General features: G+C 46.3%; 7 protein-coding genes across 7 annotated transcripts; 5 read left to right on the top strand and 2 right to left on the bottom strand.

The window, feature by feature from the left end:
• Nucleotides 1-1,181: 1,181 nt before the first annotated feature.
• On the top strand, nt 1,182-1,712 carry C7M61_003409 (uncharacterized protein; the record flags this gene model as incomplete). The annotated part of the gene is made up of 1 exon (XM_024858749.1): nt 1,182-1,712. The coding sequence occupies one exon, from the start codon at nt 1,182-1,184 to the stop codon at nt 1,710-1,712; it is 531 nt and encodes a 176-aa protein (XP_024713236.1).
• A 1,559-nt stretch (nt 1,713-3,271) lies between these two features.
• Nucleotides 3,272-5,998, top strand: C7M61_003408 (OPT family small oligopeptide transporter; the record flags this gene model as incomplete). The annotated part of the gene is made up of 1 exon (XM_024858748.1): nt 3,272-5,998. One exon carries the CDS (start codon nt 3,272-3,274, stop codon nt 5,996-5,998), a length of 2,727 nt encoding a protein of 908 aa, XP_024713235.1.
• A 438-nt stretch (nt 5,999-6,436) lies between these two features.
• Nucleotides 6,437-7,051, top strand: C7M61_003407 (uncharacterized protein; the record flags this gene model as incomplete). Its single annotated transcript, XM_024858747.1, has 1 exon — nt 6,437-7,051. One exon carries the CDS (start codon nt 6,437-6,439, stop codon nt 7,049-7,051), a length of 615 nt encoding a protein of 204 aa, XP_024713234.1.
• A 370-nt stretch (nt 7,052-7,421) lies between these two features.
• On the top strand, nt 7,422-8,114 carry C7M61_003406 (enoyl-CoA hydratase; the record flags this gene model as incomplete). The annotated part of the gene is made up of 1 exon (XM_024858746.1): nt 7,422-8,114. One exon carries the CDS (start codon nt 7,422-7,424, stop codon nt 8,112-8,114), a length of 693 nt encoding a protein of 230 aa, XP_024713233.1.
• Nucleotides 8,115-8,178: 64 nt separating this feature from the next.
• On the bottom strand, nt 8,179-16,708 carry CYR1 (adenylate cyclase; the record flags this gene model as incomplete). Its single annotated transcript, XM_024858745.1, has 2 exons — nt 8,179-10,094; nt 10,915-16,708. The coding sequence occupies 2 exons, from the start codon at nt 16,706-16,708 to the stop codon at nt 8,179-8,181; spliced, it is 7,710 nt and encodes a 2,569-aa protein (XP_024713232.1).
• A 792-nt stretch (nt 16,709-17,500) lies between these two features.
• Nucleotides 17,501-18,883, bottom strand: LYP1 (Lyp1p; the record flags this gene model as incomplete). Its single annotated transcript, XM_024858744.1, has 1 exon — nt 17,501-18,883. One exon carries the CDS (start codon nt 18,881-18,883, stop codon nt 17,501-17,503), a length of 1,383 nt encoding a protein of 460 aa, XP_024713231.1.
• Nucleotides 18,884-20,504: 1,621 nt separating this feature from the next.
• Nucleotides 20,505-23,111, top strand: C7M61_003403 (M1 family metallopeptidase; the record flags this gene model as incomplete). The annotated part of the gene is made up of 1 exon (XM_024858743.1): nt 20,505-23,111. The coding sequence occupies one exon, from the start codon at nt 20,505-20,507 to the stop codon at nt 23,109-23,111; it is 2,607 nt and encodes an 868-aa protein (XP_024713230.1).
• Between the last annotated feature and the right edge of the window lie 979 nt (nt 23,112-24,090).

The following is a 24,090-nucleotide window of genomic DNA, read 5'->3' as shown; positions in this document are numbered from 1 at the left end:
TCAACTGAGGTCTAGATTACTCTGAACAAAGAGAGTTCTGGCTTCTGGTCGAACTGGACTTTGTCAGACGGAAAAGCCTTAAGAAGGATCAACATGTACAGAGAAATATCGTGGAATTGTTTTTGAGTAGGCCTCCTGTTTGTCAATTGAGCGTCTCCTTCAAGTACTCTGTGTGTTGCAGATCGCTTCCCTTCGGAATGTGAATCACAGGATTTGCAACAGTATCTCTCTACATAAATTCAGACACATGCTTGTAAGGTTGATGAAAAGCCATCCTACTCAAGGTTGTTTTTCGATGCATAGAGCCAATCATCGTCTGATGCGTTAAGTTATCTTCCAAGGCTTGTTGGATTCTTTTGGAGCGACCAAATCAATATCACCGGTTCAATTATAGCCTGTCTTTTCATTTAGAAAATTGAGTCAGCACAATTGCTTTCAGAATAGTTATATTGTTTAAGGCAAATGTTCCAAGAATTCAGTGTTCATAGGCAATTCTTACTTTTTCGCAGCCTTGACAAGAAAATACAAAAGCTTAAGAATGCAACCAAAAATCCAATTCTTCACCAAAAGACTTAATAAAGCTAGAATGCTTCGCCGAAGAGATAGCAAAACTAAGAGAGGCTCTCAATTGCAGAATATCCCTTCCAAAGATGGCTGAAGGGTCATGCCCTTCATTGGAGTTAAACTACACGCAACAACGCCTTCATATTACTACATTAAACCAGTGGCTTCAGCACTAGTATCAATGCTTTTGCCTTCAATTCAAAATGCCAAGGCGTAATTGACCTCTTCAACGTGTTCTGATGATACCTCGGAAAAACTCCGGGACGGTGCTATAGGTCCGGATTAGCGACGTCACACTTCGCAGTAAATACACGAGATAATGTTTCTACGCGACAATGTCGCAGCTGTTTCAGCGGTAACAGTTCCACAAAACAGAGAAAATCCACCCAAGGTTTCCCATACTGAAGCTTAATCACGCACCGAGAGTGAATTTGGAGCCATTGCAATTATTCTCCACCCAATTGAGTGGTTTTGCGCAGATATATGGCCGTCTAAAAGTCTCGGAACAACGGATGTAACGGCTGCGCGACATCTGAGTCAAGTAGCTAGTCCGGGGTTGCCTCGAACCATATAAATATCCCCTGCTCCACAAACTTGATCACCAACAAAAATAACCAATGTCCCTTTTTAGATCTTTGCAAAACACACCCGCTACAATCTCCATCTTCCACAATGCTCGTGTTCCCTCTCTGGCCAGCTTGTTTGCTCATTTGGAGAGGGCTTACTATCAATTGAACGATGATAAGAACCTCTTTCAATTGGACATGAATGCTAAGAAGATGCCCACCTACGATCAGTTTAAAACCATCTACTCCAATTGCGTCAGAGGAGACCGTTGTCAGACTGTTTTGAAGGAGTGCTTCCCCTTGCTTAACGATAAATTCACACAGTCGGAGCACTCCTCGGTCACGGTGAAGAGCCTTGGTATCAGAAATGACAGAGGGTTCAAAATTTTCTCTCAGAATGAGTACACACACATCCACGAGGCTTTTGAGAAGCTTATTGATGAGCAAAACCCCGAGATAGACCCCAATGAGCTTTTCCAAGCTCCATTGCTCATTGACTGGGACCAGAACATCATTGCCAATGACATGGACGGGTTGAAGTTGATTTTGAAAAAGTACAAGGAGGCAGCTAAGGAGAAGTGACGGAGCTTTGGCTCAGTGGCATGCAGCTGATTTAGCTGCAATAATAATGAACTTAGACGTTAACGACCCCATATATTAAATAATATTTATCGTGAAAAGCATCATCAAGGATACATCGTGAGAAGTATTATCGTTCTCAAATAGGATAAGCCTGAAAGTTCTAGGCGACAAACCGAATAACCCATAACTGGGCTATAGGCCATCACATGTCAGTTATCAGCCTCAGTGTAATTGATAAGGGCAAGAGGGATTCACAAATGGGTGCCGAAGAAACACGATGTACAAGCTACCTCTATTTCATAATAAGGTTTTGAACGAGGCGATCTGGGCAACTCATTTGACTATCCTATATCGACAATCTCTACAGAATCTTTTTGCCGCTCCCTAACTATTTCCCACTGATAGTATTACATCATTGCATGATCCCTGATTGGGGAGACCTGAGCTCGATATGTCAACTTTTGCCGGAGACCCTTATATTGCACAAAAAAAAGAAGCCCAACGTTCATGCCAAAGTCGAGGCGTTTTCTGTATCGGCTAAGTCCAACGATACCCCGACCGTATTGTCATGCGCAAGGGCAAAAAGACGGGCCACAGAGCCGAGTGGAATTGTCGATAAGGAGTATTTCTGCGGCATTATTGCTTATCACAGAATCTGGGACCGATCGTGGGGAAGTGACACCGAACCTCCCTTTTTTGGAAGTTTTGGAAGTTTTGGGAGTTTTCATTGATAATGGTTAGAGAAGAGAAACAAGAAAGGGTGCTCTTTCGTCTACTGACGAAGGGCTGTTCTGGCCCAAGAGTTACTTTTGAAACCTGATGCAACTGGACGTTTCCAGAAATGAAAAGGAAAACGGGACCGTTTCAAAAACGGATTAGATGCACGAGAGGATAATTTGACACTGACACATGTTCCTGAGGATAACATTGTCAGGGTGTTTTGGAACCGCGATATGCCCGCATAAACCTTAATTGTGGGCTAAATGTAGTGTGAGCGATCGAGAATACAGTGCCACTTCCTGAATTTCTGAAGCTTGGAAAATCGAGAATGTGGAACAGTGGCTTTTTTTCTGCTTCTGCTCGTTCCTAGTTTCACCTCATGTAAATTCTCGCTGAAACACACAGCCTGGCGTGGCTATCTGTGGCTGTTGATTAAGCCCTGCGGCAGATTTCGTTAATTAGCGAAATGGGAGCCGCTTCAACAAAATCGAAGCCGTACGGCACTGTCAAAGCATGCAGGCTGTCAAAGCCTACTTTGACGGTCAAGCGAGAAGTATGTTTTTGGGCACAGCGTTTGGGTAGAAGTACGCAACGAATTTGAGCAAAATTTCACGCCGTTGATGCACAGAAAGTTTTTGTGTCGATCGGGTGGCATATATATACGAAGCTGGATATTCTTGGCACAACCATGAAACGACGCATAGAAATACCCGCGGGGCTGGAGGGGCAGGAAGTGCCGAAGCAGGTGCAGATTTGCAGCCACACCACAGACCAGTCTTATCTCTCCAAGATAAATAGTCAGAGATGTTCAGCGATTTTCAGAATCAAACCAGAAAGACATGTCAGAGAAGGCTTTCCACGTTACTAGTGTGTCGAGCCACCATGCTACTGATAGGCTTGACGCCGAGGCTCATGAGGTGGACTTGGCTGCAGTTACCTCACACCAGTTCTCGTTGAACGAGGTTGCTGGAGAGCTTACACTGGAACAAAAATTCTACATTCTCAAGAGATTGGAGTTTGGCCATCTTGAGAGTTTGGATGACATGCCGCCATCTGCGGTGTTCATGATGGAGAAAATCCAGGAGTTGGATCTTCACGATGCAGAGAACATCTTGACGGAGTTCTTGAAGGACCACAATGGTGATGTCAATATTCCCATGGAGGACTACGACTTCATCGAGCTCCTTACCGAAACAGGCTCCAACGGGAAAACTGCAGGACTCAACCAGGCTCTTGACCACTCTTCTGCAGACGAAAAGCAGGAAGCGTTTGTTCAGGAACACTCCATCACTCTGCTTGAGTCGAATGATCTCAAGAAGGTTTTTGACAGAGATCTCCAACTCAAGACAGAGGCTGCCTTGGTGGCATACTGGTCGCCATACCCTGAGGTGAGAGCCGTGACTGATCCTTTCGATGATCCCTCCATTCCATGCGAGACCTTCAGAGCGTACCTCGTGGGTATTATCTGGGTTGTCCTAGGCACTTTTATCAATGAGTATTTCATGGAGAGACAGCCTCCAATCTCTTTGGGTACCGCTGCTGTTCAGCTTTTTGTGTACCCAAGTGGTAAGCTTGCAGAGTGGATCCTTCCAGCCGTATCTTTTAAGGTTTGGAAGTACAACATCAACTTGAACCCGGGCCCTTGGAGTCACAAGGAGCAGTTGCTTGCCACATTGTTTTACAGTGTCAGTGGAGGTGCTGCCTACGCTTCATACTTCATCATCTTGGAGAAGTTGGACATTTTTTACGGTAACCCAGCCTTCACGATCGGCACACAGTTCCTTCTTGTGTTGACTTCCAATTTCATGGGTTTCGGTTTGGCTGGTCTTTTCCGTAAATTCGTTGTCTATCCTGTGACTGCAATCTGGCCCACCCTCCTTCCAAACCTTGCTATTAACAAGGCGTTGGTGCAACCAGAAAAGAAGGAGAAAATCAACGGATGGGTCATCTCAAGATACTCCTTCTTCTTGATTGTTTTCGCCGCTTCCTTCTTTTACTTCTGGATTCCCGACTATCTTTTCACGGCATTGTCTACTTTCAACTGGATTTCCTGGGCTGCTCCAAATAACTTGAATGTGGCCACCATCACAGGCTCTCAAACAGGACTTGGTCTTAATCCCATCACCACTTTTGACTGGAACATAATCAACAACACCCCGTTAGCTATTCCATTCTTCGCCCAGCTTAATGCTTACATCGGCTCCTTAGTCGGTTTCGTCGTCATTGTCGCTCTTTGGTGGACAAATTACAAGTGGACTGCTTACTTGCCTATAAACTCTAACCAGATTTTCACCAACACTGGTGAGCCTTATGCTGTGAGAGAAGTGTTGAACAGCGAGCAGAAGCTTGACCAGGCCAAGTACGAAGAAATCGGTCCTCCATTCTATACTGCTGCTAACTTGGTGGTTTACGGTACATTCTTCGCCTTGTACCCCATGAACTTTGTCTATGTCTTGCTTACACAGTTCAAGCAGATTAAGGTTGCTGTATTGGGTCTCGTCAAGTCGTTGAACTTCAAGAAAGCTCGTTCCACCTACCAAGACTTTGATGATCCTTTCTCGACTTCAATGAAGAAATACCCAGAGGTTCCAGAGTGGTGGTTCACCATTATCCTTGTCATCACTGTCGTGTTGTCGATCATCACTGTTGAAGTCTACAAGTTGCAAACCCCAGTGTGGACTATCTTCTTTGCTATTGCCATGAACTTCGTCTTCTTGTTGCCATTTGCTGTGGTTTACGCTGCTACTGGTACACAAATGTCGATCAACGTTCTCCTTGAAATGATCATGGGTTATGCCCTCCCCGGAAATGGTACAGCCTTGAACTACGTCAAGACTTTGGGAACCAACATTGACGTCCAGGCCGAGAACTATATCACAAACCAGAAGCAAGCTCACTACTTGAGAATCCCACCCAGATCCCTTTTCAGAGCACAGTTGTTGTCTGTGATTATCAACAGTCTCATGTCTGTGGGTGTGTTGAACCTTGCTATCAACGAGGTGCAAGACTTCTGTCACCCACACCAGCCTCAGAAATTCACCTGTCCCGGTTCTACAACAGTGTATTCTGCTTCGGTGTTGTGGGGTGTCATCGGACCCAAGAAGGTGTTTGGTGGTCTCTATCCTATTTTGCAGTGGTGCTTCTTGATCGGCTTCCTTCTTGCTTTCCCATGTTGGGCTCTCAAGAAGTACTACGGAAGAACCATCATCGGCAAGTACTTCCACCCCATTGTGTTTTGCTTTGGCATTATGATTTATGCCCCTTATAACTTGTCGTACTACACTCCTGGTATGATCTTGTCTTTCTTCTTCATGTACGTGATCAGAAAGAACTACACTGCCTGGTGGGAGAAGTACACTTATATTCTCTCCGGAGGTCTCAATGGTGGTATTGCTTTCAGTTCCATCATCATCTTCTTTGCGGTGCAATACCACGAAAAGGATATCAGCTGGTGGGGCAATAATGTTAACAACAAGGGTCTTGATGCCATGGGACCTTCACTTCGTAATGCGACTGCCGAAGCGCCTGGTGGCTACTTCGGCCCCAGAAAGGGCAACTTCCCTTGAGTTATATTTAAAGAATGAGTTTTTGAGATCTTGTAGAGCAGTTCATAGATTACCCAATCGGTTTTCATGATGATAGGGCACTTGACCATTTTGGAGCTTACGGACCCGTTCAATTGGGAAGCTATGAAGGAAACCCAAGTAGATTTTAATTATAGTTAACAAGTAGTAGTCAATATGGAGAATTAGGTGACTCTGAGGCACTACTGGAGAGGTAGTCTTGTACTGTTGTGTACTCAAGAGACTCGTCGGGGGAATGTTAAAGTAACCTTCTGAAAACTTCAATATCTTCAAAAACAAAAGTACATTTCCTGTCATCGCTTCTATTCACCCCGTTTCGGCCTACAACAAGCAAGCGCAAATTGGAAATCTACCTCGCACATGTTTTCGCAGCCAATCTAAACATCACCACTTACTACACCTTTTTTAGCCAGAATACTCATGCTCAAGCTATACTTATCGGCATATAACGCCACCTCCGCCATTGCATGGGCGGCAATTCTCGGCCAGACCTTCCTCGACGTGCTTCCTGGCGGATTCTACGAAACCCATGCTTACACGGATTACCCACATAAGCTTCTTGTCCAAGTCCAGGTGGTAAATGCCGTCTTTGAGATCACCCATGCGCTTACAGGTCTTGTGCCCTCACCCCTCTCGTCGTTGTTGCTCCAGTTTTTCGCTAGACTTATCATCACGGTGGGTATTTCTTGGTACGTTCCCGAGTCAGCAGGAAACTTCTCTCTACCAGGATACGTGGCGCTTTCTGTGGCCTGGTCTGTGACTGAGGTCATTAGATACAGCTTCTACTTTGCCAAGCAACAGGGCAAGGTCCCAGAGACTCTTCAATGGCTTCGTTATCTGGCCTTTATTGTGTTGTATCCATTGGGCGTTATCAGTGAGCCTTGGGTGGTGCACTTAACCTTGGATTACGTGCTGGGCTTCTACTACTGGTTCTTGGCCTTGGGAATGTTTTTGTACATCCCTGGATTTGTGAAGTTGTACACGTATATGTTGGTGCAGCGGAGGAAGAACCTCGGTGTGAAGAAGACCGAGTAGGGGCATTGTGGTGCCTAAGCCTGAAGACAATTGTGGAATACTGGGTGGTAGTTGGAGGACGCTTTGTGCCTGTAATGGCGAAAACGAATTCAATTACAAATTTGGCGTGCTGAGACATCTACTGACCGTCTTAACCGGCCATCATGACTCCTCTCGATACGCCATTTCGGTCAGACTCCACACAACTCTCATAACTGGGCATCGTCTACGTGGAATAGCTCTTATTCCCAAACTTATTTAAATTCTTCTTAACAATTCTGTTCAATTCACATACTGCTAATTTCCCCATCCTCCAGATTCCTGGGTCAGTGCGACTCAATTACTACTATAGTCACGGAGAGAACGCGAAATTCACTAATTTCAACTACTCATGTCTACTCTCGACGAAAGCCAATTCACGACACAGGAGTCCAAGCACCCCAAGAGATGGTTGATTGCCTACAATTCCATCTCGTCCTCTTTATGGACACTCGTGCTTTTCAACACCTTCTTCCTCCATCGCTTCCTCGGTCCCATCTTGTTGTTTGAGAAGCTGCGCATCTTCCTCATCTTTGTCCAGTCGCTTGCCTTAGTTGAGGTGATCAATTCTGCTACTGGTGTGGTGAGATCGCCACTTTTCACCACGGCGTCTCAGGTCGCCTCGAGATTGTTGATTGTGTTGGGCATTTTCCTCGTTTTGCCTTACTCTCCAGCCAACTACCACTGGGTCTACGTCTCGTTGAACACCGCTTGGGCAGTGACAGAGATCGTGAGATACTCCTACTACGCTCTGAACTTGAGAGATCCAGAAAACGTGCCTTACGTGCTCACGTGGCTCAGATACACCCTTTTCTACGTGTTATACCCAGCTGGTGTGGCGTCCGAGGTGTCCATCATCTACCTCAGTCTTGGCGAAGCCGAGAGAGCTGTGGGTATCTGGTACCGCTACTTCCTTACCGCAATTCTCTTCACGTACCCACCAGGTTTGTATAGTTTGTACACCTACATGATCAAGCAGAGAAAGAAGGTATTGGGAGGCGCCAAGAAGACGTCGGAGGGCAAGGAAACCAAGAAGACGGAGTAATGGTGTGACTCGTATGCATAGCTTAAGGGAATCGTTTATTATAAACATGCTTTCGTTACATTATCTATCCCAACAGTTCAATCCACACCAATAGGTGGTCAATGTAGTCTATCACGGTATCGCCGTCAACAAAGTCGTGGGGCTGGGTCGCTTTCTTTTTGGACCCGCCAAACCAAGCCAGCAACGAGAATTTGCCCTGTTTGCTGTCAACTGCCTGGAGCTTGAATTTTTCAAAAACAACCCGGAAGTTGGTTCTCACCTCAACAGGGTCTCGCTGCTGACAAAGCTTGATCAATGAATGGATGACCAAGTATGATGGCACGTAGTTATACCAACGCAACTCCCAAGCCACAAGCTTCATGATGTGTACGAGCATCGTATCAAGTGCCATGTAGCCATTCACAAGCTGATGGACAAAGTCACGGAACATCTTGGTCAGGATACTTTGCACAATGAGTTTGTTGGTATAGGAGCGATTGTCGTAGACACAACTGAGCAGATCGATGGTGGAGGCCTCCACATCACTGAGGACAAACTCATTGTAAATCTCTAGGAGTTTCACTGTAGCGTAGTAATCAAATCCACCGTCAGAAGTCACGCCAGCGGCACAAGTGGCTAACGAGGAGATGCTGTCCTTCAAGTTATACTTGCAGCCCCAGCTCACGAGGCCAATCATGCCCCAGGCTAAGGCGCTGCGGTGCTGATCAACATCGCTTCCACCAGAGACAGTCATCATTGTGTGAATATCGTCGTAGACAACCAAGAAAAATTGATCGAGCCATGGTGCACATTCTTCCTTTTGAGCGCTAGAGGCGTTTGAGACCACAAACTCCTTGCTTTGCGCCAGATCGATTGGCGACCGGAATACCTTCTTTTTGATGGCAACCAAGTTCTCCCAGCCAATTAAGGCGACCAAAGATGTAAGCAAGTCGTAAACCCTGCCCCAAGTGGACTTTCTGTCAAAGTCAAGGATGGAAGACCAAGGGACATTCGCCGAACGGGCCGCTAGCATGTTCTTCGCAGATGACGGGCCCGCCACGCGGACAAGTCCGCTGTCAATGACAGACATTTCCATGGGGCTTGCCGTAGTCAACGGTGATTGATAAAAGGGACCCACCATTGGATGTCTTGCCGACTCCTTTTTGAACATACCGTGCCACACAGATTGGACAGAGCCCGCTTCCGACATGTCCTCGTTGCGAGGCACTGGGAAGTAATCGGCAAATGTGTCTGCCATTATAGGAATGTGTCCTCGAGACAGTCTATCCATGAAGGTCAGCACATATACGTCTGAAATGCCATCGACACAGTCTCCGTCGTAACTTTTCCTTGACAGGAGAAGCACAGGCAACGAGTTGAGCGCCTGCAAAGCATCGTCGTACTTCTTTTCAAGAATGTAACAAACACACAAGTTGTACCACGAGTCAAAGTCCAATGGCAACATGGTCACAGCTCGAATAGCAAGCTGGCGAGCCACAGCAAAAGATTCTCTCGAAATAAGAAACCTCACTTGTTCACCAATAAGTACAGCAGCCTGGGTGCTGTCAGTATCAACCGCCATGTGGTCCCTCAAAAGTGAAAGAAACTTTTGATTATTATTGCTTCCATGCTGCGCTCTAAGAAGCCTAGCCTCAACTGCCGTGAACTCACGGGCAGCAAATTTCGCTCTTATTTTGTCAAGCGCCCAGTCGGTAGCACCACCACTGGGGTCAAGCAAAACCACACGAACCAACGCATCAACAAGCCGGTTTCTGTATCTAGTAGTTTTGGCAGGATCGGTACCACAATTGCAGGCCACGCCATAGTGGGATCGTGAGCCTGTTAAGTGACCACGAGGTAAAAAGGAAACAAGGAGCTCAATGGTATTCTGCAACTGCTCCTTGTTCTGAAGCTGTGATTTGTGAGAAACAGTACCCAGGAGACGATGAGCCGGGTCATCAACCCCAACAATCATTCGTAGCAACAGCAGCACCGCGAGCTCTCGTAGAAACGACAGTGTAATGTCCTGAGAATGTTCGCCAATGTAGGTATGCAGCTTTTTTGATATTTTGGAAGTGATGGTGTATTGAGAATTCACTACTACACTCAGCGATTTTGGGGAGGGCGTGATCATATACCTGGCCTTAAACTCCAGCTTTTGAAAACAATTATACGCACAGAATGTCACCACTCCTTCCTTGTGTTGCGCCAGCCCAAGCCGGGGCGCTAGTGCCCCTTTGGGTGCCCATATATACGACTCACCGTTTCTTCGTAGGCCAATGCTGTGGAGAACCTGCTCTTCGATGGAGTTTGTCCCACGCGCTAGGTCGAGTCCATAGCAGAAATGGTAAAATCCGACATATCCATCTTGGTCCCTTGGCGGATCTGCCTCGCTTATGGGCGAGAAGTCGTTCTTGAGGAAATGCGACGACCGCTCGCCATATTGTCGAGCCCAATGGATGAGATCAGCGGGACCTAGAGGTGACGTCTTCTGCTCGGCGATTGCCTTTGCTCGATTCCCCAAATTCTGACCTAGAGTGGCTTCTCGGATCCACGGAACAGTGGTTGCATTGATTGAGGTATGGGAACTGAAGGATGAGTGGCGCCTCCGTCGCTGAGAGTCGGACAGCATTTTTGACGAATAGGAAAATGCTTAAGTGGAATTGAGCTCCCACTATGATTGTCGTCGTAGCTTGTTTTGAATGTGGTACTGCTTGATGCCAAGGTGGAAAGTGAAGTGCAGTTACTGGTTAGTTACACACGTGACCACAATGAAAGCCGCGACCGGCTGCAAAAATGGCTGCAAAACCCGCTCATTGACCTCCCGTGGCAGCACTGATGAGATTTTTGACTTCGTCCATAAGCGTCCAGATATCCGGACTGCGGAAGAAATCAATCTTACCGTCACCACCATTCAGCAGAAGCATTGTTTGACGAAGCTCAAGGTTGGCAATGCTATTCTCAATCCTCGTTACCAGGTGATTCAACAAGGCAACGAGTTCCATTTCCTTGAACCGCTGAGCTGTCGACTCCAGGATTACCTCAGACGAGTTCTTCAGGAAAGACTCATCCATTCTCATTCCCACGTTTACTGCAGCACAAATGTTCTCCAAACGAAGCGAAAGCGTCCTCAACTGATACACGGCATCAACAGGCACAGCACCCACAATCCGTCCCTTAAACATGTCATCCTCATCAGCTCTCTTCTTGAAAATTTCAAATCTTAGCTCAAGTCTCTTTGGGTAGGCCAAGGTGATCATCTCGGGAGTTTCGAGGCCCTTCAACTTTCTTTCGCCAAGCTGGAAATAAGAGACCCCGATTTCCTCTAGCGAAGCAATTTCCTTCTCGATAATCTCTCCCGCACGAAGGTTTCCTTCGTAAGCAGCCTCCAACGATGTTTGACCGGATGCGATCAAGTCGTGGATGTTATACAACTGTTCCATCTCATGAAGATAGTCCGAGCTCACAGCAATTTGACCACCATCGGCACTTGACTCAATTCTAGAAGCACGGTTCACCATGGGGCCGAAATAATCCATTCTTTTGGTAACCATATCAAGCTCGCACACAGGAGAGCCCCAGTGAATACCCATACGAACAGACAAGCCTCTGAAAATGACATTGTTTTTGTTATCAGTCACTTCACAACACTCGTTCGTCTCCAATATCTCTGATGGCCACTCCTCATTCAACAATTGGTACTGGACATTGAAGCACCACAACAAGGCTGATGTGGGCGAAGGGAATGTAACCATAAAAGAGTCTCCTTCTGTTTTCACCTCATAACCACCAACAATTCTGAGCTGCCGACGCATAATTGTGTTATGCAACTTGATAGCCGATCTCATGACCACGGGGTATGTCTCCCATAAAAGCGTGGAGTTCTTGATATCCGTAAAGACTAAAGCGAGGTCACCCACGGGCGGCTCGATCTCATTATCCAAAGCTCTGAGAGCTGTATCTCCTGACTGTGCACCCCGATCTCTCCTTCTCTTGTTGGCGAAAAGATCGGCTTCACGGCCCAAATTATTGTACAAACTCTTCTTCTTCTTGGTTTTACGGTCACCAATTGAAATGACATTGACAGAAATCTTGTCCGTGGCACCATAACAAATTGCGTAATCTCTCAACTTCTGTGCAGCAATCATCGGATCTTCCTTGCTTTGGCGAAGGATGTCAACAGCCAAATCATAGGAGATGTAATCCCATAACACCCTGGTTCCCATGGCGAGAACGTCATCGTTACCAGAAAGAGTGTATTTCTTGATGCTTGGGCCTGAGTGGGTATGTGGGAGATAGTCAAAGAATCCAACACCACGAGAAATCTGAAGCGTGCCATCAAGTGCACCATCACCCGAAACGTAACCTCCACAAGCTCGTATTCTTTCAAATTCCTCTCTGCTAGTTGGATCGTGGTTGGTTGTGAGTAGGACGTGATCGCCATTGCTCTTCGACAAAACAAGCTGAATATCACCAATGTTTCCACAGTACACGGTCTTATCCTTGATATAAAGAGCGCACATGGAACATCCGATTAAGGAATCATCAGGAATTTTGAGAGCTGCAAGCTCCGGACTGACAGAATTGGGGGCGAAATAACCGCCTTTTTTGGCAGCGAAGACAGAATTGATCTCTTTGTTCAAGGAAAGGAACGCACGCCTCATCGCATCTTGGATCTCATCATCGGACTTGATTTTCCCTAATTCATTCGTGAAGTGGGGCACAAAAAACTGCTTCGCTAAGAATGAGATGAGATGACCACTGCTCTGATGGCCTCCTGTCTTGCCGTCAAATGAACACAATAAAAGCTCATTCTCATTTCCTCGGAACTTCTGCATGAATACATCTCTGAAAGACACATGGTCTCGGATACCCATGGTGTCAGATACACCATAGCCAACGTTGTCAAGCTCTGATGAGGCCGTTCTGAGGCGAACATCAACACCGGGGTCAGGTACAGCAGGCGTAGTCAACGTCACGTCCATCAATCCCAACACCTTCAAATCCTTGAGAACCAATAAACTATCAAGATCATCACCTGTCTCTGGGTTCTTCACATAGCTTTGCTTAATCTCAAAACGTTTGTTTCCTGAGAAGTTGAGGTACTTCAACCTCTTGTTGGCAAACCAGTTCCAGTCGTACGGCCAGTTTGAAATGTTGTAACGCAAAAGATTAGATCCAACATCCAAATAAGTGAGGTTGTTGAGCTTGCTCAACTCCGCTGGGATTGTCGATAACTTGTTGTTATTCAAGTAGAGTAACCTGAGACACGAGAGGTCCTCGAGGTCATCAGCCGGAAGCTTGGTCAACCCGTTTCCGGAAAGATGCAATTCGGTCAACTTCAGCAAATTTGCCAAGCCACCTTCCGGAATTTCTAGAATGTCATTGTATGAAATGTTCAAACATTTTAGCTGAATGAGCAATGATATCGCTTCGAAACAGTCATCGTTAAGACGATTGTCAGATAGAGTCAACGAAAGCAAAGAATCTGCAAGCGATGTGGGACGACTTTTGATGGCCGATGCATTGAACTCGTTTGCTTCCTCCAAAGACCGAACTTCATCACCTCGGAGGCTAGCAGAAGAAGAAATCTTTTTGGCAATCGCAAACAGCGGCTGTGGAAACGAAGTAAGAAGGTTTGAAGCGACGTTTAAAAACGCGAGGCTCTTCAAATTCCAAATCTCGGCTGGCAAACTCAGGATATTATTGGAATGCAAGTCTAAGAATTGCAACGAAGAAAGCTGTCCAATGGATGCGGGCAATGTCTGAATGTTGTTTCCGTACAACGACAAATGCGTCAATCGTGGAAGATTTCCTAACTCATCTGGCAAGTTCACCAAGTGGTTTTTGTCCAAGACAAGCTTCTCGATATGTGGAATTTTAGTGACGAATTCCGATGGCAACATGGTGAGCTTGGCCTTCGACAAATCCAAAACAGTCAACATTGGCAATAAAATTTCGAACTCCAAGTTAGTGATTGGATTTCTGTCAAAGTGAAGCAACCGCAACTTTTCCATTTTGTCATTGAACGCCGAAATCTTATTCTTGGAGGCATAAACAACCTCTAAGTTCGGTAGATCACCCAACACATCCACGTTGGAAATCTGATTATAACGAACGTCAAGTCTCTTTAAATTTGTCAAGCTCTTGAAGCTCTCGGGTATACTTCCCGCCAACTTATTCGTGCAAAGGTTGAGCTTCACCAACTTAGAAAGTTTGGCTATGGAGTCAGGGATAGCGTGCAAGTCATTATAAGACAAGTCAAGGTCTTGCAAGTTTGTCAATTCATTAATGCATTCCGGGTAGTCCTCAAAGTAATTCGATGATAAATTGAGGTGAACCAAGTTTTCTAGCCTTGAAAATGATTTTGGAAGACTATAAAGCTGGTTAGAATTGAGCTTCAAGTTAACCAAATTCGTCAAGTGGCCAAATTTATGGGGGATATCATCTAAGAAGTTGGCTTCCATGTTAAGAGACGTCAAATCTCTGGCTTCTAGGAAGTTCACTGGGAATTTTGAGCATCCATTCCTGGCGAAGTTGATCGAAGACAAGTTAGTGCATGACTGGATGAAGTCCAATGGAATATAAATCGCCGGGTTGTCTGAGACGTTCAATTTCTCAATTTCGTAAGTATGCTGATGAAAGATGATTGGGATTGTCTTGAGATCTAAACTTGAAATGTCAACATCCACATAGTCCTTGGTTACCACGGACTCTTCCTCGTGAGTCAAATTCCGCAAGACCTTATTTTCCACCACCAACTTGCAAACATATGACAAGTCTTCTCTTCCAATGATTCTGAAGTTGTCGTTCTCAGAGTATCCACTGAGACTCAATAATCCCATTTGGATCTTAAGCGGTTTCTCAAATGGCTCAAGAACCTTGACGTTTCGACCCACATAGAGTGCAAGGTGGTAGTTAGAGATTGATTCAAAGAAGAATTTCCTTTGCACGATTCGAAGAAGCTCGGCAGCATTTGTCTCCAAAGGACACAAGATGGTGGTGAATGTGTTGTCCTCTTTGAAAACTCTGACAATATGGTTTGGTCCCTTGGCAAGCTTGCCTTCCATTGCAGGAGGGCCGTTGGACCAAGTTCCATAGAGGATCGGAAGCTTTCTGCGAGGGACAGATGGACGGCTTTCCAACTTCCGTTTTCTGGGCCCATCAGTAGGAACCGTGGGAATAACACCATCTACGGAAGACACCAGACTGTCGGTAGAGCTTGAGTGCGAGTGAGAAATCAACTGTTGTGGAACCTGACCATACTCATCCGCTCTGCCATTGCTTGCATCGGAAGAACGATTCGCTTGAGCTCTGGAACCAGCGATTGTGTTGTTTGGCGCCGGCGTTGGAGTGTCACCTGTAACATCCCACGAGTCGGGGGCTTGCCAGCCTGCTGCGGGCTTGGCTGGCTCTTCAGCATGCTGATCTGTAACGTCACTTGTACTGTTGCCTGCCAGCTGGAGCGAAGGGCGAATTGGGGCTCTATCAGGCTTTCTCAAGATACTCTGCATTTCGTCAAAGTTCAAGTCTAGATCGAAGACTTTAGATGGGCTTGATTGAAGAGGTGCACCCGAGGCAGAGCTGGCTGACTTTCGGCGCGAGGCGTCCAGTACCTTGTCCAGTTGATGCGAGCTTTCCTCAGAAATGGAAGCATGACGAGATACGTGGTCAGAACCAGCGGGATTGACGTGATGGTGGTGCAGGGATATCGAAGGGAGCCTGAACTTGTGCTTGGAAGAGCTTGTCGAACCCTTGTGCTCCGTTGGAGCAGTAGTGGTGGCCGATTGTTCGCTAGGCTCTGAGTCCTTGCGGTTTGAATGAATGAGCTTGTTGAGCAAGCTGGAGCCCTTTTTACGGAAGCGGGGCTTGATGGGCTGGCTCAAGGGGGGCACATTTGCCTGTGGTGCCTTGGTTCCGTGGAAACCTCTGTGGTTGTTTTTGAGGACACTGTCGTCGCTGGCTTGGTCCTTTTCTCTCAGAGACTCTGGCAGCTGGGGCATCAGAACCACCAGCAGCCTTGGCAGGTAGTTGTCGGCGGTGTTCGTGCGGTAGAAGCCCGGTCTTCCCTGGCCCGGCTGCTGGTCATCTTGAATCACGGAGCCGGACGAATGGGACCTCACTTCAAGGCGGCCAGGACCTTGGTGCTCCAGCGAGCCCAGGCCCAGCAGCAGCACGGGCAGTAGCAGACCCAGGCCCTCCTTGGCCGCACCAGCTTCTCTGTTTTTCTGTGACAAGGGCGTAAAAGTCACATTGGACCCAAAAGACGTGTTTGTGGGCAGCGGTTCAGGCACGCTGGCCGACTGGGCAAGGACACTGGGCTTGAAAGAGTGGCGGGTTTCCTGAGCTGAGGAGGGCACTCTTTGAGAGGCTGGATGGGAAAGAGGCGTTGCGGAGGGTTTTCTGGAGGACGGCGCCGAAAACAGGTTCATGGAGAGTTTCTGGGAAAAGGACGTTTTCTCCTTGGGCGGTTGCTCAGGCTTGTCTGGGTTTTGGCCCTGACCTTGGCCGGGTTCCTTTCCCTGATCAGAACCACTCTGAGCCCCGCCAGCAGAACTCATGGAAAACATCAGACGGAGGTCCAGTTTGGATTTGTCCTTTTTAAGGAATGTCATGATGGAGGAATTGGTCGTTTGTCCAGGTCGCAGGGGCTGGAATTGGAGGGATTAGCGTGGAGGTGGTGCTGAAGTTTGATGTTGCGACCCTGCAGGGCGGACTAAGAGGAGGAGTGGAGGAGAACCACTGTGAAGAGTATGCCGAGTGATTTGAAAGGGGAGTGGCAAAAATAAAAAAGACAAAGCTTTTTTAAGAATTAATGGAAAGCCTGGATTTTGGCAATGTTCTTCGGGTCAAAGTAGAGGTGGCTTTTACCGGTGAGAGAAGTCAGAGGGTGCACCCGCTGAATGCATTCCCAGTTGGTGAGAAACGCAATTCACATTTCTATAATGGGAGCTGTCCATGGAATATGAGAAAAATAACTTTTGAAATCGCTGGTGACGCTCAATTGCTTCATACGAAGCGTTAGTGGCTTATTCGAGCTCACCATTCGTCCGTGCACGTTGGGGGCTTTGCAGTCACTTGATCGGTATACGACCGAAGAGGCCAGTTGAGCAGATCATGTCTTGAGGTTGGGTGCTGTACGAAGCCATGCCAGGATATAATAGTCGAACATCCTTTTTCCAGATGATTGCCGGATGGTGATTGGCCAATCGTTCCAATTGTGAGAATTGCCGGCCATTCTGGTAGACCTAGCCAGTTGGATAGACTGATTAGTGGAAAATCGATTACTTCAGAGATCGGCACTTCTAAGGACGCATCCAATGTACTTATGTCTCCAAAGGAGCGATACAGGAGGCTTCGACGTTGACCCAGCCAACACTGATCATCAACTTCCAGTCCATTCCGTCTTATCCAGCGGAACAGCTTTCATCGTCTTTTGACCACCGAAACGTGTCTTCGTAGATATTGATGTCCTTGACGTTGTTAAGGCCATGGCCTTCCCTTAGTTCGAAAATCGCCCAAAGAGCTAGGAAGACAGCCGGCGTAGAATATGCGCCAATGAGCGCCAGGAACGAAAAGTCCCAATAGCAGCTGAGACCGTTGCATAAGAGAATCAACACAATGTTCACCGAGACAAACGGAGCCCAGCGTGGCAAGTTCCACTTGGAGGAATACAGAAGCCTGCTCCTGTCCACTCCGAACGCAGATAATGCCTTGCTGAATCTAGCGTATGATAAACCCACGAGACACCACATCAACATCCCGGCAGAAGCACAGCACGTAAGTAGAAAACTGAACACCGTGGCGATAGACTGGTATCTGAGAAGGAGGGATGTGAGGCCAAGTGCCGAGGTAAGTAGCACGCTTGCCACAGGGACGCCAGAGGCATTGGATTTTGAGAAAACCGTAGCCAAAGATGATCCTCGATGCTCTTCACACACCGCCTGGAGGCATCGTGAGCCGAAGTATATGTTTGAGTTTGCGGCGGAAAGAATGGCAGTGAAGATGACGAAATTGAAGGTGGAGAGCATTACACCGTTCTCGTTGAGTCCGCAATTGATGAGCGAAATGAGGAAAGGCGACGACAAAAGTTTGTCTCTGGCATTTTCAGAGCCTCCAATGAGTCTTTCGTCGTCGAAGGAGATGGTAAGTGTTAGAAGTGCAACAGAAAGCAAGTAGAAAACCACAATCCGGACAAAGATAAGCCGAGTGACTTTGGGCACGGTTTCCTGCGGTTTCTCCATGTCACCTGTAGTGATAGCAATTGACTCGACCGACTGGAAAATGAACGACACGAACACTAGGGAGTTGATGAACCTGACTATGTATGCTGACGGGACATCAAGGGATCCAAAGAAGCTAGACGGGAGATTTGCCGTGTATGTTTGGAAGATGGTTCCAGAATAGAGCAAGTTCCCCAAGACAAAGACTATCCATGCTAAAATCGCCACTACCTTCACCAATGCGATCCAGAATTCGATCTCTCCATAGGTATCCACAGGTAGTAGGTTAAATGCCGTTAGAAGGAGCCAGATGCCGAAAATGATCAAACCTTGATGACTCTCTACAAATCCAGCGTTCCAATACAGGCAAGTACTGGCTAAGATAGACAATTCAAGAGCTAGGGTGAAGCCCCAGCTAGCCCAGTAGATCAAGTTATTTGCTAGACCCAATGGCACGGACAAAAAGACAAAGTGGAATTTGCAAATCAGCCCGTTCACAGGCATAAACACTGCAAGTTCCGCCGTCATTTCAAGAACGAGATACACAAGAAACAGAATGTAAGACATTGCCACGAGTGTTGCAAAAGGCCCATTTCGTAGAACCGAGGATACTGAAAAAAAAAGCCCCGTTCCAATGGTGCCTCCAATAGCAAGCATCAGCACCGATGCCAGTGTAAGGTGATGACCACTGACACCCTGCTGGCTGCCCATTGGTGGAGGCAGAGGTGACATACTAAAGATGGAGTAGTTAGTATGGGTGGAAGTTATATGCATGCGGGGTCGAAGTTTAGCAGAGGAAGTTAGATACCTTTATGTGAACGGGCACGAAATTGGAATATCGTGGGCTTATCGAAGGCTTCATTTTCTCAGTTTCGATTCAATGTATGATTATTACGAAACCAGTATTCTATTGCTGAAGCTGAGTAGTATGTGATGCTGTAGTAAGGAGACGATTGTGCAGTGTGATCTGCAGATGGAGCGTAGTACTTACCCCAGGTCGGTTGCCCAGGATACGAAATCCTTAAGTTTCAGTAACTCCATGCTTTCTAATTAAAAACTGGGATATGGTTCAAACATAAGTCATTGAGTTGAGGCCGCGATTGGTCTCAAGCTTGTAGAACAGAAGCTTCAAGTAACCCTTCTTTCAAAAGAAGATCTAAAATCATCCACGCATTGAAAGTGAGAGATCCAAAATGATTCTACGCCGGAGGTAGTGGATAAAACTTTCCCTCAATGAAAAAATCCACGGAAGCATGGCGATTCCTGAAAGCGTTGCTCATGATCCAACTGGATTGTGCAGCTCAATGCATGCTGAACAATGTCCCCAGGCATCTCTCGCATAACCGATGAGTGCACGTTCCACGGAAGCATGTAAAATGAGTAACACTTCTCAATTGAGAAGACTGGATCATAAAATGAAAAATTCGTCATAGCGCACATCCGCCTGTGTAAGCGGCACTGTTTACGTTACGCGTCAAGTACCTTATCTCGTTAAATGTGCTCCAATGCATGCTCTACAAGTCGCTTCGAATTGCATGAAACTAGCGTGGATCTGCTGCCGGGCATCTATTCGCTTGATTGTTTCAGTGAATGATTAGTTTTGTTGGATGAGCCAAATAAGTTCTCCAAATGCCGCTTCTAATTCCGATTTGACGGTGATTACAGGTATTTGTTCGTTGATGCATGCGGCATGCTTTTCCAGGGCGCCACATCAAATTGCGCCATTGCAACTACTTTTCCGAACCTCGCGTATACACTTCGAGGACATGAAACGTATTGTTTATTGAAATCCTGAAAGATTTTGAACAAATTGGGGGAATGTGTATCACTATATTCCAAAATGGCACATGTGAGAATGACTTACCCTCTCGCTATTTATACTCTGCCTTGTAGACTAGAGTGACGCCCTTATGGAAATTCCGCTGAGAATATGAAAAGATAACTAAATTGACAGTTCTGTCAACCTTGGATGCATCAGTTTTCAGTGAGGCTTTCTTTACCTTGCATTTCTTGACATTCAATCATGTTCCACACCAGGCTTAGCGGAACAATGTATTTTTAAGCCGCCGCACAGCTGAACCCTTCCAAGATAGTAAAATGAGTAACGCTTCTGATAGCCACATGAATCAGCTATGCAAGACGTGCCTCGTTCTTATAAAGATCAGTTTTCCCATACTCCAGAAAAACTATGACTTTGAGACTTGACGATGCGGTTCAATGCGTCGAATACGACCTCACGTTCACCGTGGATCCTGATAGCGAGGACTTCAAATGCGAGGGACTCATTGACTTGACGGTGTTCGAGAGCAGAGATGCATTTACCTTGAACGCTCTGAGAATGGACCTTACTTCCATGAAGATCAACGGCAAGGCTGTGACATATTCCATTGACGAAGACGCACAACTTTTGAACATAAACCATGCTGTCAAGGCAGGCGAGAAAGCACAACTAGCTTTTGCATGCACCGGAAAATGCAGTAATGACATGTACGGAATATACCGGTCTTCGTATGAGGATTTCGAAGAGAATGAGGAGTCCAGTCGAGACGATGATGCAGAAAATGGCGATATCGCCTCAGACTTGGATTCCCTCGCCATAGAGAAGGTAACGTCAAACAATGCAAATGAAAAATTCTTGATTTCGACGCAATTCGAACCAATTGGTGCAAGACGGGCATTTCCTTGCATTGACGATCCAGCCAGAAAAGCCCGCTTTACCGTCTCCTTGGTCCATCCTACAAAGTTCACAGCTTTGCTGAACTGTCCAATTCTGGAAACGGTGAAGCTTGATGAGTACTGGCTGCGTACAAGATACGAAAAGTCTCCGCTTATGTCGACGTACTTGGTTGCATTTGTGGTTGGAGAACTCGAGAGCTTGAAGAGTGAAACATTACCAATAACAGTCTGGACCGTTGTTGGAGGAGCAGAGGAGGCATCCTTTGCACTTGACGTTGCTGAGAAAAGTGTTCCATTCTTGGAGGAGATTTTCGGCTTCAAGTATCCATTGCCTAAATTGGACTTGGTTGCCATCCCTGACTTTGCCAAGAGTGCAATGGAGAACTTCGGACTCATCACCTTCAAGGAAGCAGATTTCTTGGTGGGTAGCAATCCATCCCAGACCTTGAAGGAGACAGTTTTCGAGGCAGTTTCTCACGAAATATCCCACCAGTGGTTCGGAAATTTGGTCACCATGGACTTTTGGGACGGACTCTGGCTTAAAGAGGGTTTCGCTACATGGTGCCTGTGGTATGTCATGAACCACTTCCACCCAGAGTGGAAAGTCTGGGAGAACTACATCGTGTACTCTCTTCTGACAGCCTTTATTGTTGATGGCAGAACCTCTTCTCATCCTATTAATATGCCGATTGAGGATTTTAATGACATAGAGCAGGCGGGAGACCATATCACGTATCAAAAGGGCTGCTCGCTCGTTGTGATGCTTTTTGACTTCTTGGGTGAAGATGCGTTTTTTGCCGGGCTAAAGAAATATATCCAAAAGTATGCGTGGGCCAACACCAAGGCTTCTGATTTATGGGAGTGCTTAAGTTCTGCTTCTGGACTTGATATCAGCAGCATAATGAACAGCTGGATAACAAGACCTGGGTTTCCGATTGTGCAAGTGGAAGAGGTGGAGGGAAACAAGTTGAGGCTAGAGCAAAGAAGGTTTCTCCCAACTGGTGATGGTGAAAGCGAGGATCCCTATGTGATACCTTTGAAAATCGAAACGTCCCAAGAAGTCGTCAAGACATTGTTCAAAGATCTGAGCGTGGAATTGTCTATTCCCGAAGGTCCATACTTCATAAATCCAAATCACCAGGGCTACTATGTGACCTCATATTCAGATGAAAGGTGGGCGAAACTTGCAAAAGGAAATTTGTCGGGAGCCGATAGAATAGGGGCACTATCAGACTGTTCCTTTGCCTCCTTGGATGGTGGAACTCTGGTAGTTTCTTTCCTTCAGCTCGCTGGTGAGTTTTGCAAACTTCAAGACAGTACATTGATGAACGCCATAGTGGAGATCTATTTCGATCTTTTGGATGTTTTCCTCTTTGATGAGGCTATTTTCACCAGCCTCTGCCGTTTTGGAGGGAGCATTATCAAGGATTATATCCCCACATCATTCGTTCAATCTGCCGATGATTCCTCTAATCAGGCACAATTTAAAAATGCCGTGTTTCGCTTTGCAGCATTTGTGAAAGCTCCTGAGATTGACCGCTACTGCGATGAACAATTTGAAAATTTCATCACTAATGGACAGGAGCTTGACCCAGACGAAGCTTTAATCATAATCAGGAACATTGTACGGAGAAATGATGCAGAAACTTGGGACAAATTGTGGGAGTTGTATCGGAAAGAAACTGACAGATACACAAAGGAGGATATACTTCGGTCCTTGGGCAACACATCCGACTCTAAGATCTTATCTAAATTTTTAGGGTTCGTCTTACACTCTGACGAAATAGATCTGCAAGATATCGTTCTGTCGTTAGCACCGATTAATAATACAGCCGTGGGAGTAACTCTTTTATGGTCCTGGCTCAAGGAAAACTGGAATGCAATCTCGGACAAGTTGGAGTACGGGTCAGTCGTGCACTTGGATGTTGTTCAAACATGCCTCAGGAGCCTTTGTACCAGGGAACACTCCAAAGAGGTTGAAGAATTCTTCCAGGGAAAAAGAGACGCTGTTCTTGAAAAATCGATCGCCAATACCCAAGAGAAAATCAAGGTAAGGTACCTTCAAGCCGAGAAGAATCGTCACACACTCACCACCTGGCTTTCCACAAAAGATCATTAAGTCTGTTATGGGTATGTGAGTGGGATGGTGAAGAAGCAGGGTTTCATGATGAACAGATAGCAAAGTCGGTCGTTATGGGCACAAAGAATTTACACCTGAATCTAATTATTGACTTGGTCGTCTGATCAGTTTTATTTGCTAATGAGGAGGGATATAGTATGAAAACGTTACAAGGACATCAAACTTCACTGGTCAACGGCGCAGGTGCCTGAAGTCATGCAATACGTAGAAATGGCTTAGATGATTTGCTCGTATAGTTTTGGTGTAGTTCTAATAGGATTCTGATTTTTGGTAATGCTTTTTAAATCAAGTCACCAATTTGCGCAAGACATGCACAACGAGAATCCACATTTTTTGCACCCACTTGCATTTCAAAAAATCGTGAAACGAACTCTTTTAACTAATGGGGGCGGGTAAATAGAGAAATCATCTGGGCAATTGCGCTGCGCTGATGAGAGAAAGCATTGCAATCGCAATAGTCGACTTGAAAGATACCATTTTATTGCGAAATTCAGAATATTTTGCAATGAAAAGGACATTTACAGGAGAAACACGGCTCTTTATAGTCCACTTTCTTCAAACTGCGATGGCGTATCGGGATGTGGCTCCTTAGACAGCTGCAACTCTATCCAGCACACCTTATCAATGCAACGTAATGATGCGCATTTTACAGCCGCTGAGCCTCGTCGCTTATCACTAGAGGTGATAAGCCACTGCCCTTCCGTTTCAAGAAAGAAGCTATGACCGCAAGTGGTCCAAAGACTGGATTAGAATAAGTCGGCGCCGAACGCATAATCGCTTCCTGTATGCTGTGATAAAAGAAGCCGCTGGGCTGCATGGTTTCACTGATACCACCCGAGCTTTTCGTGACATTACTTTTGGAATTTTGATACAGCCTTATTGGCAAACACAGTGACTTCCAAATGGGTTTGGTCTGGCGAGAAACGGTCTCTTTAGCACGAGGTTGTGTGACAACATC

The sequence above is a fragment of the Candidozyma pseudohaemuli genome (assembly GCF_003013735.1).
Source record: "Candidozyma pseudohaemuli strain B12108 chromosome Unknown scaffold00008, whole genome shotgun sequence".
NCBI classification, from domain to species: domain Eukaryota; kingdom Fungi; phylum Ascomycota; class Pichiomycetes; order Serinales; family Metschnikowiaceae; genus Candidozyma; species Candidozyma pseudohaemuli.
Note: the sequence above shows the minus strand (reverse complement) of the source record. Positions and strands in the feature narration are given on the sequence as shown.